At 52.0% G+C, this 20,083-nt stretch overlaps 1 protein-coding gene across 2 annotated transcripts in view; it reads left to right on the top strand.

The window, feature by feature from the left end:
• Positions 1-2,347, top strand: part of PRKCA (protein kinase C alpha) — a gene marked incomplete at both ends in the record, with an annotated part of 155,465 nt that extends 153,118 nt beyond the window's left edge. For both annotated transcript variants that reach the window (XM_082008219.1, XM_082008218.1), the window contains one exon: positions 2,183-2,347. In XM_082008219.1, the coding sequence (XP_081864345.1) occupies positions 2,183-2,347 (165 nt within the window). The remainder of the gene's footprint in view (positions 1-2,182) is intronic.
• Positions 2,348-20,083: the final 17,736 nt, after the last annotated feature.

Below are 20,083 nucleotides of genomic sequence, written 5' to 3'. Positions count from 1 at the left end.
GCAGATACTGGGTCAGCAGTTGGTCCCTTTAAAGAACGTGTTCCCTTCCAGATTGACATTTCACAGGCTGTGAGGCATAGACTGATTATTTGGCAAGAAGGACATTTTACTCGTATTTGTAAGTTAAGGAATTCTAGGAGTATCGTATTTTAGTTCTGCTTTAATATTGCATTAATGCTCACAATAGCAGTGCTACTCTTTGATGTTAAGGCAAATACATAATTGAAGATGCAAATTTATTGATAAATCATTATATCTGCACCCAAAAAATACCCCAGTTTCACATGAGTTATTTCTTAGCCTCTACTAGTACAAGCAATAGAGACCTAATGGAGTCCAGGACTCTGGTTTCAATATACAGCTTGTTTGAATACCTGCTGCTTACTGGAAAAAGAAGGAGAAAAGAAAAATAAATAAGACAGAGCATAATTTTGTGGAAGGATGATACATACCTATAGAACATCTTTTTAGCAAAAAGTCTTCCCTGTATAAATAGCCCTTCTATTGCTGCTGTGAGCTGGCTGTACTGCCTCTAAATAAATTTGACTTTAATTTGGGGGTGCATCAACTTTCATTCTAAGGATGGAGAGTTCTCCCCTTGTCAAAGTTCTGCTCTGTCCATTCTTGTTCTCCAGAGATTCTGTACCAAAATGCATTGGCTTCAGTGGGCACCAGGGTATTCGGTGAGTGCAGAACCCCAGGTGGAAGAAGCGACTACGTAATAGTAGCCTTTAATGTGTTGAAGTGTCCCTCTGCTTGCGTTCTTCCAAGACTGACCAAGTGTCCTTGCACTGCAGTCCAGTACCTGAACATGTGCTTTTCATCTGAAATAGAAACCAACTTGTGCCTGAGGCAGCACAAGTTCTTTGCAGCTCAGATCGGACGGCGTGTCCCAGACCAGGACGTGCCAGATGCTTTGCAGGGAGATTGGAAACTGCGGCTGAGCTGTTTTCAAGATGGCCAAACACTTCACCTCCGAATTCCCTTAACGGGCCCCTCTTCAGCTGGTGGCTTCTATAAACGCCCAGCTTTATTCATGTTACATTAGTTCAAAAAAATCAATATTTAATACTGCTCTGTTGTACGAGCCATCTTATACCCTTTCCAAGTTACCGTCTGAGCCTGAAGATTACAGTGTAATGTTACCCTCAAAATCTACGTGTAGATACATTCCCTAAGGAGGTATTGGGCAGTGCAGCTATCCTGTAGGGCTGGACTGAGGGAGAGGGTCAGGTGCAACAGGAAGAAACATTCAGTGCCTTTATCGTACAACCAGGCTTTGTTTGAAGCTCTGTTACAGTAGATAAGTTTTGAGATAAGCAGATTTACCAGTTTGCTTTAGACCTCTCCACAACATTCAACGCCTAGTTTTCCTCAAATACGCATTTTTTCTTGCACCCAAGCTAATTTTGTTCTGGTCCCACCTTCATCCTTTTTAACTTGCCGCTAACCACACTGCCCTGCCTTTCAATTGTTTTCTGCATTATTCAAAACTATCCTTTTCGCAAACCTGATTTGTTTTCTGTTCTGAGTGAGTTGTGTTGAGCGCATAGCTAGATATAACCCCCCTTCTCGGCTGGGCTTCGAGAGATTACGTGCCTCTTCTCTTAGACAAAAAAAGGAGGAAACCTGTTCCCAGGATGCGCTCCCTGCCCCAGCTCCCTCCTGTTGTCCCCAGGACGGGAGCTCTGTTGCCGTTTATGGATGTACAAGTGTTTATAGGCTGTGCAATGAAGAATCAAAGGATATAAATTAATTACATTAAGCTTTCTACAGATTGTGAAGGAAACAGAGACTAACATGAAAATTTAATTTTGCATCGTAAAGGTTTTAAGAAGAATGAAATGACTTGACAGATGAAGTATCTCTTGACATTACATGTCCATAACAATATTTTCTTTTTCCTTTTTTATCCCAGTTATTCTGAATATTCAAGCTTGTTTACCTTGTAACCTGATGCTTATGGATGGAAACATTTCTGACTCTTGTTTTTCATCAAAATTCATCTGTTAAAACTTCTCTGTTTGCCTGGGATTTTTTTGTTAAAATACCAGAAGAGCAAATTTTCTCTTAACTGCTCATAAGAAATGAGGGAAAGTCTTGCATGTATCCTGCAAAATCTGGAACTGCCAATGTATTGCAGATTTTTTCAGCCTTTTCTGTTTTTCTTTTTTTCTTGCAGTGTGGCAAAGGTGCTGAAAACTTTGACAAGTTCTTTACACGAGGACAGCCGGTGTTAACACCTCCGGATCAGCTGGTCATTGCTAACATCGACCAAACAGATTTTGAAGGGTTCTCTTACGTCAACCCCCAGTTCGTACACCCCCTTTTACAAAATGTAGCATGAATCGGCAGAACAGGAACAAAGCCCACAGTGGGGAACGGTCCTTAACCCTACAATTTTTAGGCTTTTGCTGTACTGATTCCATTTGGGCCTGGAAATCGTAGGGTTAGCAAGTGTAACATGGGGGAAAGGCCACTTATTCAGGGTTTTGGCTTTGCAACGGCAAGGTTGTCTTAATGGGAGATAAATTAATATATGGTGCCCACTTATTCTGCTAGAAGTCACCACTGACTTGTCTAAACTTACCCATTTTTTGGTACGTTATATATTTTGTAACTCCCACTGTCCTTTTGCTCCCTTTTCCACTTTACTGTGTTAGAAATAAACTAACACATGCTCTGAAAAAAAAAAAAAACAACCCACCTTGAATATTTAGTCCTTCGGTGCGGATGCCGGGAGATGGGAGCCCTCGGCCCCGAGGGATCTCTCCTCCCGGTGACTTCGGGGAGATCAGCAGCACAAGAGACTGAAACAGCAGCGGCACCAGGGAGGAGAGGCATTGCAAAAAAATTGTTGGAAGTAGTTGTTCTGAAAATATGACAGAAATGAGTTGGGAGTGCGTGGCAGGGGGGACGAAATCAAATTAGACCCTGAGGCTTTGTGAACCGACCCCGTAAGCAACACCGAGTTTAAACACACTTCAGCGGTGGCCAGATCTCTAGGATCTTTGCTAAGTAGCATGTGATAAACTCAAGGGTGAAATTTTGTCTTTAATAATAATAATAATAATAGTAATAATTTTAATAATATTTTTGTGAATTTTAATCTCCATGAGATTATTCTGTGATCCAGGGTGCCATTGTTTGTTCAGTTAATTTAATTCACACCACTCCTCAAGTTTACTGTTAACCGGTTCTAATACCAATATTTTACTATTAAATTTGTTAACCTGGAATGTAAAACGAAACTGTAATCCCTTATATCTTACTTACATGTGTTTGTTTATAGACTGCAGTATAGGGCAGTAAATCAAAGAAAGCATTATGTATACTAAATTAACAAAAAATGCAGCCCCAACTGACTTCTTGATTTCTGCAGAATAACTCATGAAAACCAAGTGAGATTTAGTCTTAAAATAATGAGTTTTAATTCAGAAAACTTTGGGCTGTAAAATAATCAAGCCTGAAAGAAGCAGCACCTAAAACTTGTTTTACTGATAGAATGGAATTTAATGCATTTTACATATGCTTCATGCAATGAATTTTGCATGTTTAGTAATAACTCTTAATAATAAGGGTTAATAATAAGCAGATCTATATTACTGACATAATCATATCAAGCATAAAGAGTATTATAAAATTTTATAAAACAAATTGTGCTTTGTTTGTGAAGGTTCTTGTTCTGAATGACATTTAGATTTAGGTAAATTTTATTGCTGCTGTTTTGGTTTTTACTTTAGGTTTTGGATATTGTTAACAGCTTAGGGTATAATCTCTTTTTTAAAAAGCAGATCTACTTTTCAACAGAAATCACTACCTGCTGGTTTTATACGAGGTTCGATTAGGCTTTCATTTCACATCTGCTTATTACTTACAGAGAAGGAAATAGACTTTCTTTGCAATGATGAACACTGTAATTAATGCAATCTTCTCCTCTCCTATCTATCACTTAGATAAAAAATTTTGATATTTACTCTTGCGATTTACCAGAAGATATTAATGCAAATATCAGTAAATATTTTTGTGCATATTTTGCTTTTGTTACAGCGTGTAAAATAGTAGGCAGTGCAGTTTCCTTTTTTTTTTCCCCTTCTGCCTCGTTAATGTTTGCAGCCATAGGCACTTCTTGTCTGTCAGCCGTGCATGACGATGCCAGAAGCGTGACGTCTCTTGCTGCATGCAGACCGAGTACAGTTTTTCCAGCATGCAATCATACTCGAAGAGTAAGATATTTGCCATAAAAGACTTAAATTTATACTAGAATACGTAACCGGGGGCGGGGGTTGGAGGGGGATCTACTTCCTAATCATCTTCTCAGACAATAAAACACGGAACCTGTGCCAAAGATTCTGTTAGGAAAATCCAAACCGGCGGTCACGCGGCTGGGTTTGACCTACGGGGGGGACGCGTGGTGGAGCGCGACAGCCTCTGAGTGAAACGCGGTTGGATGCGAATGGCAACTGTCGCGCGTCTGCGCCCGCGGTGCCCTCGGAAGCCGTATTTTTGGTGCCCGGGACACGGCAGTTCAGCCGCGGCAGAAGTTCGACTTTTGCCCCGCCGTCGTCCTTCTGCAGCGCCGGCTCTGAGCCGGGAGCGTCGCCCCGGCTGAGGGGGATCAGGCCTCCGGGAGCGATCCCCGCGCTTCCGAGGCTTGGGGACGCGCGGCCAGCGAGGGGCACTGACCGGCGAACGAGAGCTCAGATTGTTGCCTAAATAAACAGAACTCGAAATTTTTAAAAGGTTTTAGGAGTAAAATTCTAAACCGTTCTGTGTCAAATATGGTATCGGCCAAGCCTGAGAGTTCATTTTCCTCTCTGTATACTATATACTTTTAAAATTACGGTATTCGCCATAAAGCATGTGGCCTGGTGCAGCGTTCGTGACTGTTCATGTTTTTCTGAATATTATTAGCCCGCCGTAGTTTAGGAAGACGTGGGTGTCGTGCTGTAGAAGGTAGCAGATCAGCAGATTTCTGAGGCTCAGATTTTGAAAGAAGGGGCTCTCGAGTACGCCAGCCTGCCGAGAGGCGGCATTACACGTGTTTTAAGAATGTGAAGTGAAAAAGAGACTTTTGAAAATGGAAAATCCCAGGAGAAATGCCAGCGCACGGGTTCTGGAAGTATGACAAGCGGTACGGGGGCAGAACGGAACCGAGCCAGCAACAGGCGGGAGATCCCACGGGCAGACGTTCCCAAACACTTGGGGTTTTCCGAGGAAATGGGAACCGTGCGGGAAGTCCCGTCGCGGGCGGTCGCTGCTGGCCCAGCTGTGGCGGTCGGCGCTGCTGACGCCGGCACACGGCATGAAAGAGCTGCTCCCACGCGCGGACAGAGCTGCTCGCTTCCTGGCTACTCCTCATCACCAGTTTCTCGGGCGCGTGCGTTCGCTCCCCAGCTTCTCCCATGCAGAAGCAGAAATTCCTCCTTAACATCGTCACCGCGAGTCCCTGGGCTTGCCACGCCTCGTCTCCTCTGCCGTCGGCGTCCGTAGCGCTTACGGAAAGGTCCCGTGAGCTCGGGGTCCCGCAGGGGCGGGACAGGGTTGCATAAAGCAGGTCGGATGGGAGCGATTCTCTGTGGTACCCCTCGCTCCTTGCACGGGCGCGCTCGGGCTCGGAGCAGCCCTTGGGCAAGAGCTCGAGGTGGCTTGCCTGTCATCCAGAACCGTGTGACGGCGAGCAAAGCCGTAAGCATCCAGCAGGCATTTTCGTATCTTCTTAACCGCAGATATTACTTACACGGTATTTTTCACAAGATTTGGTTTTCTAGGGGACGTGTATCGACAGAGGGAGAGACATTAGAACTGCTTTTCTTTCGCTTGTGCTCGATGGCAACCGCAGTCCGAGCACCCGCGCTGTCACAGGATTTTTCAGTGAAAATTATAATGCCCTGAAGCCGGGGCGGAGGTTCTGGGAGCCGTGTTTCCATCCCACGTGCACTCGAGGCCGGAGCAGCCCTGTTCCCGCTACGGGAGGCGCAGGTCTGCCGCGTGAAACTTCCAGGCTATTTTCAGAGATTGAATGGGACTTAACTGGTTCCTAGGCAAATCTCTTAATTTTTCAGGCGTCTGGGTGTCTTCCTCCACCTTCAAGTCACCTCAGCAGGGCGGTGGGTTTCCAGGACAGCCGCTTCACGCGCCGGCCAGTCTCGGTGCTCCTGGCATGGATTGCACATACGTGAGGAGGAGTGAGCACATTCACATAATAAAATACTCCCCCTTAATCCAGTTTAGAGGAGAAATGCAATTTAGCTTTCTCATCCTTCATTCTTTCCGGAAAAACAATTGAATTTCCTTGTAAAAATTGAAGAAAGTTCTTCTGGAAATCAGCTGTCGTTTAAAAGAAGCTCATCGTATCTAAATGCTGCTAGTCTTTTAATTCCGTCCTGTCTTTTGAGGTGAATTCAACTGAATAATGCTAGGCTCTTGTAAAATTAATAAGGTCAAATGAGAGAGGAACTTGTCTTGTAGCCAGAAAGACGATGTGTCCAAGGGCCGGCGCTGAGTGGTACCACTTGCGATACCTGTTCTCCTGGCCGGTGTATCCGGATGCAATCCCAGTTAAATGCCGCAGGAGACACGTGCAGTTAGCGGAAGGGGAAGACCCTCCTTATTGAGCAAAGCATGTCATTGGAAATAATCCAATGAAAAAGCTTTGGCAGGACCAGAACGCGTATTTACGGTGTTGAGTTTACAGTGAACTTTCGGTCCTGCCCCGAAACGCCTGGAAACACTTCGTGTGATTCTCAGTCCACTTGGTCGTTGCCAGAAGGCGTCGTACGTCGGTTTTGTCTCGTTGCAAAGCTGAGTGTCGGCGCTAGGCGATGCGTGACCTCCGCGTGCTGTTCGGTAGGTAGGCACTGAGGTGCGAAGTAGTAAAAAAGGTAGACAACCTAAAGCACCTTCCTCCTCAGCTCCACACTCCCAGATGGGATCTGAAACGGTTGAAGAATTAAATCAGAATCGACTCTGTAAATGTGTACCATTTCATACCAACCAGTAACTGTGCCAGTAACAACTGGTAGCTAAATAGCCTTATAACGAATAATCATCATGCACTACAGCCCTCCTGTTCCTAGGAAAACCTTGAGAGAGAGAGGGCAAGTTATTAACCTCTCTGCCTCAGTTACCTCATCTGTAAAATGGGGGTAATAATACTTACTTGCCTCACAGGGAGGTGTGAGGACTTCTTAGTAATGTTTCTAATACACTTTTAACCCGAAAAGAGTTGTGTAAGTATTATTATAATTTTTAATATTAAATCAGCTTATTCAATTCGCATGGTACTGCTGGATATACCATGCTATTTCTACTTTTTTATAGAAATTTAGTAATTCTGCTGAAACCGTTTAAAGAAAAATAAAATCAGATCTGATACGTTTCTTACGGAATCTGGAGTCCAGCTTTTGTTCACTGGAGTCAGGGTGCGGTGGGGAGTGATGCGTGCCGATTGTGTAGGTCAGCTGCACTTACCTCTTTTCCAGTTACTGAGATTTCTATGCGCAATTTTAAAAATTCCATGTAAATGGAAGTCTTAGCAGAACTGATTATTGTAGGGTGGGAATCCCTGTGGGTAAATAAAGTCAGCACAGCTGTTTTCTAGTAATGTTTATACCGACTCCTGCTGAAGGAGAAGCGATATTCTTTGTGCAGCTGGTCCACCCATGACAGGTTTATTCCATTAATATTTTAACGTATTCCTGTGTCGTATATCTTAACGCTTTTCCTTTCCTTGTGTCTGACACCGTAGTTCAAATTGAAAGAAAACTGCCCTAGAAGTGATGATTTTTTTCCATTGATGTTGGTTGACCAAAAAAAAAAAAAAAAAAAAAAAAAAAAAAATCAGCAGCCTATTAGGAATTTTAAATGTGATGTGCAGGAAGAGTAGGAAGAACACTGATAAGCAGCCCCAGCCAGCTTCCACTGAAGCTCATTTCTCACTACGGGATACATTGGAAAGCCTATGCTGACGTTACGTTAGTTTAATAGTCATAAGTTGGTGACAGGAACATGTTAATAGAAAGCAAAATTGTGTTTCTGATCATTAGAAACCTTTTCCGAAGAACTACTCCAATTGTATTTATTTTCCTTCCACTTGAGCCCCGAGAGGCAATCCTGCCGATGGCTCCGTCCTTCCCGAGGGTCGCGTGCTCCCGTCTCGGCCTTCCACGGCGCCCAGCGGAGCCGCTTCGTGCTCTACGGGAGCCGAGCCGGCGGCGCCCGGCAGCGCCGAGCCCGGGAGCCCCAGTGCGGCCCCACGGAGCACGTGCTTGCGCCCGCCGCGGCGCCGCGGAGCGCGGGCGTTCGGGCTGGCGCCTGGGCAGCGCGGCTCCGCGTCCCGTAGAAGTGGGAAGAGCTCGCGCGCTCGGGTGCCTTGCCGACTCGGGGCAGGAAAAAATGGTCTTGCAGAGACAGTACTAAATTAATCTGTGGCTTGTTCCCCGCGAAGCCTTTCATGTGTTCTCTCGCGTGCTGTTAAAATGAGCGCAAGAAGAATAATTCCGACGAAGTGAAGCTCATTGCCTCTTTCAAAAATGCGCGTTTCCCGACACATGTATGATTTTGCACGACAATACGGAGCGCACCTAAAACTTTTTAAATTATTGCATGTTACTTTAATGTTCTTCTTTTAAACAAGGAGTGATACCGTCTTGAACTCATTCATATTTTTTAGTATTATTTTATGACCCGAATTTTGTATTTATGAAGAGGAGAACATTATTTATTTTATTACCATTTATCTGCAAGTACCAGAAAATTTGGAGAGGCCATTCATTTTTAAAAAAATTTAAAAAAAAAATCATTGGAAGTATAGTGGGCAAGACTGATGTATAAATTACAGCATCTTTTTTTTTTCTTAATTCTCAGTATCTTCAATCCTTGTTTGCATGAAATGCTTTTGTTAAATATTAACTGTAGTTTCAAAGCAAGTGTGTATGAATAAAAATCCTGATCGTTACTTTTGTGAGAGTTTGGTCTGCCTTTATGAAAGTTCATTTCTGAACTCGCTCCGCAAAGGTGGCCCCGGGACGCGGCTCCCCCAGCCCAGGGGCTGCGGGATTTCGGCTCTCGGAGCCGCAGAGGCCGCCCAGCCCCAGACCTTGATTCTCTGGTCACACACAGAATTTTCACCTGGACCCTTTTTTAATTCCTGTTAATAAACCGAGAGAAAAGGGGGCTTAAGTGGGGGAAAGATGTGTCTGTAAGAGGATTTCTGCGTGCTGAGTGGGTCGCTGGCTGAGCCGCTGGCTGGGCTCGGCGGCTGGGTGCCGCAGGGAAGAGCAGCCCCGGGGTGAAGTGAGGTCCCAGGCTGGAGGATCCGATCCAGAGCTTGGCGTGTGACTCGCCGGTGGAGGGACGTGCTCTCCTCCTTAGCAGTTGGACCCCAGGAAAACTCAAACTTTCTCACGGCTGCGCGTGCGCGAGCCCTGGCTGGTTCATGGCACCGTCTGCCGCGTCTTCCTGGGAAGAGGGTTTGTTCCAGGGTGATGACGGGCAACCGGGGACCCACCTTTGCCATCAAAACCTTGTTTCAGCTCTCCTGGAGGAGGGGACGCAACCTCCCGGTCCCACCCGCCGCACTCGCCCCGAGTCCAGGCACTTGCCTCGCTTAGGCTGACGTCAGTTTATTTTCAAAATGTGAAAGCAACGTACAAATAATTGTGACAACTTGACAGAGAACTTCTTTTCCTGCTTGCTCTCAAGTGTATTGAATCTCATGCTAATTCAGGAATGGCGTTAGTTTAATTTGCAGAAGAGACTGGCTCAGTTCGCCCAAAGGAATGGTCGAAATTATTTCTTTTTTCCACAGCGACAGCGTTTCCCGGCTGCTCCGTGCTACTCAGCCTGCATCTGACGTGCTCAGCTTCTCCTGAAGCCCACGGACACGTCTCTTCTCGGGCCTTGAGAGCTTTCTGCAGAGCAGAAGGGGTGGAGACGTCATTGCCCTGAGCTGGCGTACGTGCAGCGTCGGTGCGGCCGGGGCAAGAGGGAGGGTTGGACTTAAGGGTCTTAAGGACTTAAGGATCTTAAGGGTCTTTTCCAACCTAAATCATCCTGTGATTCTGTGAGAGGGGCTCTCGGAGCACGGCACTGCCGGAGCTTCATCTCCCGCCACCTTGGCTGCTTCGGCAGGGGCCGGGTCGGATTCCACTCCCGGCCGTGGCCTCCGGGGTGGGCTCGGGAGCTGGCCCTGCTGCCAGGGGAGCACGCAGCTCCCCGGGAAGGAGGAGCTGGGATTTGGGATGTTTGGACTTCTCAAGGCTCCTAACAGCCCAAATGATCGTTACCGACCGCTATGCGCAACGCAGCCTTTAAACCTGCTGGAAGTACTGCTCCAAATGCAAACAAACCCTTTGCAGTCTCGGCACCAGGCTCCTACGGAAAGAAAACGCCCTTCCGCGGCTCGGCCCCGCTCCCCGCGCCAGCCAAGGCGGGCGCGCTGCCCTCGCCCGCTCCGGCTTCGCCGGCCCGCCGGCGGTGCGGCAGCCGTGCCGGGGGCTGGTGGGTTTGCGGGTGAGACAGAGCTCATTAGGCGAGAGTCTCTCAACACCCTCCAGACTTGTCCCTGGGGAAAGGCAAGTCTGTCGGAGACGCGCGTGGGCGGAAGACTGCGCCAGCCTGACAGGAGCATCGGTAACGGGCATCTGAGGAGCTGAGGTGGAAGGCGGGGAATTTGTACAAACTGCGCATTTTGGTTTGATTTTTCTAAGCAGGCAGGATTAGGCTGGTGGTTTTTCTAAAAACAAAGAGTTAATGGCTTCTGCAGGAGAGGCTGAATCTCTCCATGCCGGCCGCATCCCGTACACGAGAGCGTCTGCATCGGGAACGCTTTCAGCGCTCGGCGCTCGATAAATCACAGCAATTAGTTGTGGCTGCCACCCCCAGCCAAAGGCACGTCCTCCCTCTCCCAGCCCCAACTTCTCTTTAGAGATTTGGGTATTTGACTTCGAAATCTCAGAATATTTTTACAGACCTGGTACGTGAGTCGCAAATATAACCATCTCTTCTGAGAGCTGCTAGGGTAGCTAAAATGATGACTGCATTAATTACCACGAGGTAATTATAATCCCACCTGCTTCAGCAAAGGTAACCTTTGCTGCTTGTCGTAAAAAAAAAGCCCAAGTAAGCGCCATGCGGTGGTAAAGGTTGGAGCGATGGTAAAGCAAAGACAAATCAAGGAGGGGCCCCACTCAGGAAAGCTCTTGCCACGTGTGGCTGGCTTGTCCTCAAGGGGATGTTTTCCCTAACTGCATCGGTCACTTGTCACCCTCCCAAAGTGATGCTAAACCCAAAGGAATGGGGATCTGACTGGGAGGACCGGCGGTGGCGAGTCTGGGCCCACGGAGTTACCTTCAAGGGTTTCCTTTGCTTTTTTTTTCCTGCTTTTCCCAAAGGAGGAGCATGAAATGAGGCAGATCCCATGGGAAATGAGCCAACGCTGTCTCCTTCTCAAGGGACTTGCCGCGGTCGCTGCCAGGGTGACGGTGTCAGACACCAGCTGCCGCTTCCCGTGTTCGCTCCTGGTCCCCGAGGCAGCGCCCAGCATCCCACCTCAGGAGATGTTGTTGCACAATCCGATGAAGGACGGGAAAAAATTCCAAAGCCAATGGAAGGTGCAATACCTGAGTGAGAAAAAAACATAACAACCCCACAACGGAAGTTTGCTTAGAAGTGTTTTAAATCTTATTCTCACCCAACAAGGTGGCAAAAATCAGCCGTTTCTTTCTCTGCCGCAGCAGAGCCTGTGATTCACCTGCTGGGAATGAATTTCCATTCCCCGGAGGCTCAGAGCCCTCCCCAGCGCACAGGAGCTCAGCCGGGAGCAGAACTTCAGCCGCTCCCCAGAGGCAGTGGCGGCGGGGGGGTTGCTGGGCTGGCGGGGGGGTCTCACGGCAAGTATTTGGCCCACGCAGCTGGGTATCGCTGTAGATGCGATGGGGGGCCTGGCTCTGCCCCTCGGGAGTACCGGATGCCTGTGCTGGAGCTACTGGTGCGTATTTGGCTTATTGCAAACTTCCCATTAAAACTGCTTTGGAAAGGAGCTGGGTTTTGGAAGGCTGTGTACGCACGCCGACGTTTCCTGCCTCCTGGTGAAAACCAAACCTTTCCTTTGGTGAAAACCGACTCGCTGCTGCTGCCCTGCAGCTGCCCGGAGGGGTTCGCACCGCCCGGGGGGTTTGCAGCGCTCCGCGTTCCCACAAGACCGATGGCTTTGGCCTCGTTCGTGCTGGCTTCTTCCCATCCCTGCCACCCCGCTCGCACGAGCTCCGGGCGGGCGTGCCCGCAGCCCCCGGTGAGCAGGGACGCTCGGGTCGCTCCGTGGCGGCAGCAGCATTTCAGCCGCCGGGTCTGCCCGGGAGGGGCTGGGTGTCAGCCATTCGCCGCGGAGTAAACCCGGGCTTGGTCCCTGCGTGCCAGTCGCGTGCGGCTGCAGGAGGCACAGGTACCTGGGCAGCCTGGACACAAACCCCTTGTTCCTCGGGTTACAAACCGATGCTGGCTCCACATCCGCACCGTTCTTCGTTCAGCCTTGGGCGCTTGATCCTTCCCCTCATCTCGCTCCTCCGTTCAGAGCACTTAATAAAACTCGGTGCCCGTAACAGGGAGACTTCCAAATCCATGTAAAACACTCCGCAACAATCCACAGAAAACTTCATTAAAGCTTCAACATTTTCAGTGGCGCCTCGAGAAACTCTCTCTACAGGGTTCATTTGCTTCTCCTACAGGTGTAACCACATCTGAGACACTGATTAGGTGTGATTTCAGGAAAAATCCATCAGAAATGGTTGTAAAAACAACCAGCAATGAGTGGAAGGGCAGAAGGAGGGAAAGAGCTCAGGCATGCGATGAGAGCATCCCAAAACTCCTTGGATCGGTTCCTGGTCCTTTTGGGATAAGTCATTTAGCATTCTTGTGCCTGATGGACCCTAACATCATTAAAAGGTTGATAATGAATTTCAGTGCTATATAAATCATAAGGAAAACTATTACCCTTAATGCAAGCGTTATGGGCTTTAATAATTAATGTTATCAAAACTGCTTTCCAAAACATTACCTTTTAAATCCGATTGCCGTGGCCAGAGCCATCCCTCATCCTGCAAGCAGCCTGTTCGCCAGCCAGCCTGGGTGGCTCCGACGGGGCCGTGCTGGGGAAGCCGGACGGGTCCCAGTCGCGGCGGCGGGACAGGAAAGAGGGTGTATTGCCGGTACCGCCGCGCCTCTTGCAGAGGCTTAACAGAAAAGGCCGGCACTGAGAACAAACGTACCAGCATCTCTTCTAGCTTTTCTCACTGAAGGGCGCTGCCCTCGCACGGTGAGGCCGCGGGATGTGGGTGCCTCATGCCCTTCCCAACCTCCTTCCCCCGGCGTGGGCGGCACGCGGGCGGGCAAGCTGGGCCACCGCGGGGACTGGAGGAGGCAACTGGCTGAGCTGCAGGGCAAAACTCCTGAACCCGCACAGCCGCGGCTTTTATTATCTCGATTCAGACCCATACGATTACAGGGGGTATCCTGTTTTAAATAAAGTATATAACTTCCGTTCACACGTGCGCCTGTGTTACTGCGTGAGTCAGAGCCTCTCGGGGAGGCCGGCTGCCACAGGCTCTGCACCTTTTTTTAAGCTTTCGCACAGCGTGTGGGTGCGGAGATAAAAATAACGTTGCACCTCTCCTTGTGCTTCCTGCCGAGCCGCGGCTCCAGGCGGAGGGATGTGAAGGAGAAACGGCAAACAGAGCTTCAGCTCCAATGGCCCACGGGAGCTAATTCCTTTAATTCAGCCATGGCGCAAGCGGGGCGTGAAAACCCTCGCCAGAGAGGGGAGAGTGGCTGGTGCCATGAGTTTTCCTTCTTTTCCTACTTTCAGTGTCTGAAAGCCAAAAAAACGATAATGTTGCTGCTGGGATAAAGAGCAGATGTTGTACAAGCGTGTGCTGACTCCCGCCACGCAATGGGACCCGGCTGGAGCAGCCCAAGGTCACGTCCCGCCTGCCCGGAGGGTCCCAAAACCCAGGCTGCTGATGCCAGTTTTGCTCTCCAGTGCCAAATCTGCCCTGCAAACGCCCTCTCATGGGAAGAGAAAAACCTCAAAGGTCTCTCAAGCCGGCGTCTCCCAACCTTTGGAAGCTGCACGGCCGGAGAGAGGGGCGGCAGCAGGTTCCCTGAGCATCGTGGCGGGGCTGCTGTGCATCTCCACCGTGCTCCGGCATCTCCCCAAGCCTCCCCCCGGCCGTGCTGCCCACGAAACGACAAAAAATAGCAAGCGCTGAGGCAGCTGGCATGGAGCATCCGTCACCTCCCACACGAGTCACAGCAGCTTCAGCACGGCGGCGCCCGTCGTTGCATCTACGTGCTCGCTCTCCTCTTTCCTCGGGCAAACGCTGCAATTTCTGGCTGGTGCAGGCTTTCCCTTGCTGTTCCCAAGACGCTCCTTACAGCCTGGTATACCACCGAAGTCGGTCGATAGCTGCTGTCGGACGCCGGAGCAGAGCCACGCGTGGGCTCGAGGGGCGGCTCGTCCCAGGCTGTTTGCTGGGGAGATTTGGTGTCCAAAAAAAGCACAGAGCAGATCAGGGGGAGGGAGGGCAGGCAAACCTGAGGCTAGCGGTTCGTGGCTCAGGCTGACAGGACCAGGCCTTTTACTGCATAATGTCCTGAGTGCCTTCAGGTTGACTTCTGCTGGAAGGGAGAAGACCGGGGAAAAGGTTCCCTGCAGGAGTTAAACACTTGTAGTTAAAAGGAGATGGGACCACAGCACCCTGCTGCATCGCTGACAGCCCAGGGAGAGCTGCTGTGAAGAATTGCTTCTGGTCTGGGCCATTAATGAAGTGTAAACCCCTCCTCACTAGTAAGATTTGACCTTGGGTGCGTCCTAAAAGCGGCTTGCTGAGGTGTCTGTGGAGTTTCACGCTTCCAGACCAGTTTTGGACATGGTCTGAAAGGCTGCTCCGCCAGCACGAGGGTTGGCAGAGCGGCTCCCGCCGGGTCAAGCTCCAGCCCTGCAAAGGCTGGCACAGCTGAGGAACGTCCTGTGATGTGCAGAATCCCACCCGGCTTCACTCGCCCCACATGTGGCTGCGGTGGAAGATCCTCCCCCTCAGGGAGGAGACAGCTCAGCAGGAAACACTGAGAAGTGGGGAGGTCAAAGCGGTGCTGCTCTGGAAATGCTGAGATGGCACTGGGATGGTGTTACATCAAACAAAAAAACCCAAAAACAGCAGTTGCAGGGTTTGGCAGTCTTGACCCAAGTTTTGGAGGCCGCTGAGAAGATGCAAAGTGCCAATTGTCCTGCCTGCGACTGCCACGCCGAGCTCCTGGCCAGCAGAAGGGGTTTCCACTTCATCATCACCATCTTTTGCCATTAGCGAGGAGCTGGGGAAGGAATTACAGAGAGCTGCTAACGAGGTAGGAGAGTTTAGCTGTGCCTCTGGGGCCACGCAGGGCTTTTGGGTGGCATCACTGGTGCCCTCTCGCAGCCTGGCCCTGGCGCGCCGCTGGGAAATGCTCCTGGCGCGGGTGCTGGCGTCGTGCGCGCGCCTTGCCGTGGTGGTCGCTGCTCTCTAAGATGAGCAGCAATGGAAAATCCATCCGAGTGTTTTAGCCCAAATACATTTGCATTGAAGCAGAGGGGTGGGGAAAAAGAGACTGAAGCCCAAAATGTATTTCTGATTGATTATATGCATGGCTGCTGGGGCCTCTTACACTGTAATGGTTAATTATGTCACCGGCTGTACATGCTGCAGCCTTTATTCATGTTACATTCAAACAATCTTGCACAGTGCCCAGGCAGCTAATGTAGCAGATTGCCTGTCTGGAGAAAAATGAAGGTCTGCTTTGTTTTGGGTTTGGGTTTTTTTTAACAATATAGAAAAAAATGATGAACAGCCAATTTTTGTATTAAAATAATGTACCCTGACAGAACATGATGAACATCCAGGTCTAATCTGCCTCTTGTAGCTTTTTGACTTTATTGGTAATTCCCTGCTGATTAGCTGCATCCCAGGGAAGCCTCCTCCTCCCTGGGGCTGCGTGGGGCCGGAGGTCCCTGAGGGCATTGCCTCTTCAACCGCCTTTTTCAGTGCAGAATCCATTCTGCCCACCGAATCCCTGCTCTCTCCTTTACTGTCCATCCCCTGATAGAGTTGCTGCCTTCAATTCTTCCTCATGAAAGGTGTTTAGGATGTACTAAATACCTTTGGCGGCTGTTTCGAGAACTCCAGCTGCAAGGAAGGATGCACTGAAAGACGCATCTTCGCAACGCCGGCCAGTTCTTCCTTAGAGGTCCGAGAGATGAGCCCAGGAAAACATGCTGAATTCGCTGTAATTTACATATCGCTATAATTTTGTGCGGAAGAACATACGTGGAAGTGTGATCCCGCAAAGCCAAATAACCAGTATGCTCTGGCTGCCGGCTGGGGCCCTACTGGGAGGCAGGTTTCCACAGCCTGGATGTCACTGGGGCCTCGCTGTCTGAGGCTCCACCATGTTCCGGTTGGAGAAATCAAAGCTGATGATACATCTGCATCGGTTTCTGTTGTTTCTATAAATCAAAACAGAGCTCAACAAGCCAGAGCACATGGCTCCGTGGACTTCAAAAGAGCCATCCAACCAACACCTCCTCCGCATCCCCTATCTCACTTTACTGGGAATTATTCTCTTCCAGATGTTCCTGTTTTGCTGACCGAGGATGCCTCGGGCAGAGATGCGGCACGTTTTAACCAGGGCACTGGGAATCGGGTAAGCAGGACACACGCGTGAAGCTGCGCAGGAACCGTGACCGGGCGCTTACGAGAGCCCGGATTTACCACCGAACGGCTTGTGCCGGTTTCCTGCCGGGAGACCCCAGCAGCGCCTTCCCCGCGCGCCGGCCCGCGCCGGGGCCTTGCGCGGCGCGCGCTCTCGCTGCGGCCACGGCCACGGCCACGGCCACGCGACCTGGGCTCGGCCCCGCTGCCTGGGCTGGCAGCTCACGCGGCGGGAGTCGCGCGCGCCGTGTGCGACCCTCGTCGGGTCCTTCCCGCGGCATCCAAGAAAGTGTCCCGTGGCTGGACACCCCGACGGAGCCGCGTCCTCGGTCCCGGCCCCGCCGCCCGTTCGCGATGCGTTTTGGCTGCCTCACGCAGCCCGGCGGTGGTTCCCAGAGCCCACAGCACCGGCCGCTGCGTCCCTCTCTGCGCCAGCCCGGGCGCCCCCCGCCCCGCTCCCAGCGCTGCCCGGCCGGCTTTTCTCCCTGCGCGCTGCTGCGCCCTCGGGTGTGGGTTTGTCCGGCGCTGGTGGCTGGAGCCGCTTTTCCCTTCCCCAGGTCCCGAAGGAGCCGTCCCGGGGAGCGCAGCCCAGCGCTGCCAGGTCCCACCCCAGAAGGGGCCGCGTTTTCCAGGCGGGGGGCGCAGAGGGGCTGGGGGTGCGCGGACGGATGCAGAGGGGCAGCGCTGGCGCCCAGCCCGGAGCCGGGGGTGGATGGAGCCTCCAGCCACAGCTGAGGGACCGGGCAGCGCTGGAGGGAGGCAGGGAGACGGGAAAGGAGGGAAGGAGGGGACCGGAGGAAAAAAGGGGAGCGGGGGGAGGGAAAGTGGGGGAATAAAGGGAAGGGGCGACAGGGAAGGGCGGAATGGGGAAGGGGAGGATGGGGGGGGCGAATGGAGAAAGAGGGGGGGGAGGAGGATGGAGGAACGGAAGGAGGGATGAAAGGAGGGAGGGAAAGGGGGCATGGAGGGGGGGGAGGTGGGCTGTCCCCCCGGCGCCATGTGATGCCCTCCCCGCCCCGGGCTCTCCCGGCGCGGAGCATCCCCGAGGCCGCCGGCCGCCTCCCGCCGCCGGAGCAGCGCCCGCCGGGCCGGTGGGTGCCGGGGTCCGAGGGGAGGCTGGGCCCGCTCCCCGCTGCGGCCAGGCCGCCCCGGGGGGCGGGGGGACGCGGCCCGGGAAGGGGCGGGGGGGGCGATTTGGGCGCAAAACCCCGAAAGTTTAAAGCCTGAGCCGCGCGGGGGGGGGGAGGGGGGGGGGGGCTGGTAGGTGCCGCCGGGCGCGGGGCGGCAAGGTTTAGGGGATACCTTCCTATAGTTTCCATATCCCCCTTGCAGTCAGAGTCAGTCACCCGGGGGGGGCGGCGTGCGGGGCGGGAGACACCGGTGCCCGTCTCGCCGCGCCCAAGCGGTTTGCGTTCCCTGCACCGGCTCGGCTCCACCGGCACCGCTGAAGCGAAGCGGGCTGGCTGGAGCCCCGTCGGAAACGCCGGGGGGCAGGGGCCACCTCCCGGGCGCTGCCAGCATCCCGGTCTTCACCGGTGCCTTTTGAACATCGAGGCAAAGCAGCGTGTTTTCCACCGGGAACACAAAACGCGTGGGCGGGCAGGCGCTGCCAGCGCGCCCAGCGCAGCGAACGCCCGGAGCGGGGACCCTGAACTGAGGGCGGGCGAAACCTGCCCGGGTGGTGACGTGGAGTCAGGTAGAGGCGGGGAGGGGGACATGCTGGATGCTGGGTGCCCCACCACCAGGGGAACGGGGACGTGGAGCCTGTCTTCACTTCTCCACGCGCCATTTATTCATCATCTCCCGTGAAAGGTGGTGGAAGACGAAATGTGGTATTTCGGCCACCACGGCAGCGAGGAGGGTTTCTGACACGCCGCCGTTCGGCTGTTGGTTAATCGCTTGGCGGTTTGTAAAACTCTGTCGGCCCCTGCGTGATGCTCTGCGCAGCTTTTCGGGCCGGGCCTTGCCGGCACGAAGCCGTGGCGGCTCCTCGGCCGTGCCCGGCGCGCGGGCCCGACCCGCGGCACCGCTGTCCGCCCGCGCCCCTCGTACCCCGCGCCGGGCCGCGGGGCAGAGGGCGGTGACGAGGAGCCCCCCCGGAGCTGGTCGGTGGCCTGCGTGGTGCAGGTGAGCCTTCGGGAAGGGCAGCCAAGGGCATTGCGTTCACTGAAAGTGGCAGTGCTTCAGCAAGAACGCCGAAAAGGAGCGTTTCAGCCGAAAAGGAGCGTTTCAGCGGAGTTTTGTGCCATAGCAGCGGGTGCCAGTGCCGTGGCCCGGGCAGGCAGCTTCGCTGGAGCAGGTTCCCACATTTCCATCACTGCTGCCCTTCGGTTTTACGAGTGCCGTGTGTTTGGGCTCCCTTCAGAGGCTCATCAGCTGCTGGGTTTTAGGGGCACCGTTTCAGCCTGCCACGTCGTGACCCACATGAAAAGCCAAAGGGCAGGAGACTGGCTCTCAGCAGCCCGTCCCGCCGTTATCACGCCTTCCTCTCGGCCGCCGCGCGGCTGCTCCACGTGGCGTCCAGGGGACAGAAATGCTTCTGCGGTTTATTTCTCCAGTCCCTTGTTGTATTATTGTAGCCGTCGAATATATTAATTGCGCTGAATGAATCCCCACCTGGCATCATCCATACTGTAGCATTTGCAGCTTCCGCTTCATTTATGGAGAGGGAAGGGAATGTAAAACACGGAAGGGAAATCGTGCACAAGCCCGCAGAGGCTTCAATGGTATCAGCAAGCTGTGAGCTGCGCAAGTGTGCGGCTGGAGCAAGTGCCGGGAGCTTTTTGTAAGTCAGCTAGGAAGATTTAAAGCCCTGTTTTTAAGATGGCATTTTTAAAATAACTAGATGATGGAGTCTAGGACAAAAGTTATCTGGGAGTCTTAATCTCACTGAAATTAAAGGGGGGTTGGGTTCTAGGAATTTTGGTTATTAAAAATTCAGCAACAGAAGTTGATAATGTCAAGCCTAGGTGAGACATTCCAACCACTGCTTAGACACGTGCAGAGAGAACGAGTTTTCCAGTCCTCTCTTTCCGAGGACAAAGTCACTCCCGGGGTGCAATATCCCACACAAAAGCTGAGCCACCTCTTTTGTGAGGATTAGCACTTCAGGGACTGAGAGACATCACAGAAGAAAAAAAAACTTAACTATTTGGGAAATGCCCAACCAAGGTGACGCTCAAGTCGGACACAGCAGACCATACCGGAGCCAGGTGAGAGGTGCCAAGGTGGGGGCACACAGCAGGTGCTGGCACAAGGCGGGATGGGAAATCCTGGAGCATCCGCCACCGGCTCTCACAGCGGGACGGGCCGCGAACATCCTGCTCGTCTCACAGCTAAAA

The sequence above is a fragment of the Phaethon aethereus genome (assembly GCF_964289735.1).
Source record: "Phaethon aethereus genome assembly, chromosome: 18".
NCBI lineage: Eukaryota > Metazoa > Chordata > Aves > Phaethontiformes > Phaethontidae > Phaethon > Phaethon aethereus.
Note: the sequence above shows the minus strand (reverse complement) of the source record. Positions and strands in the feature narration are given on the sequence as shown.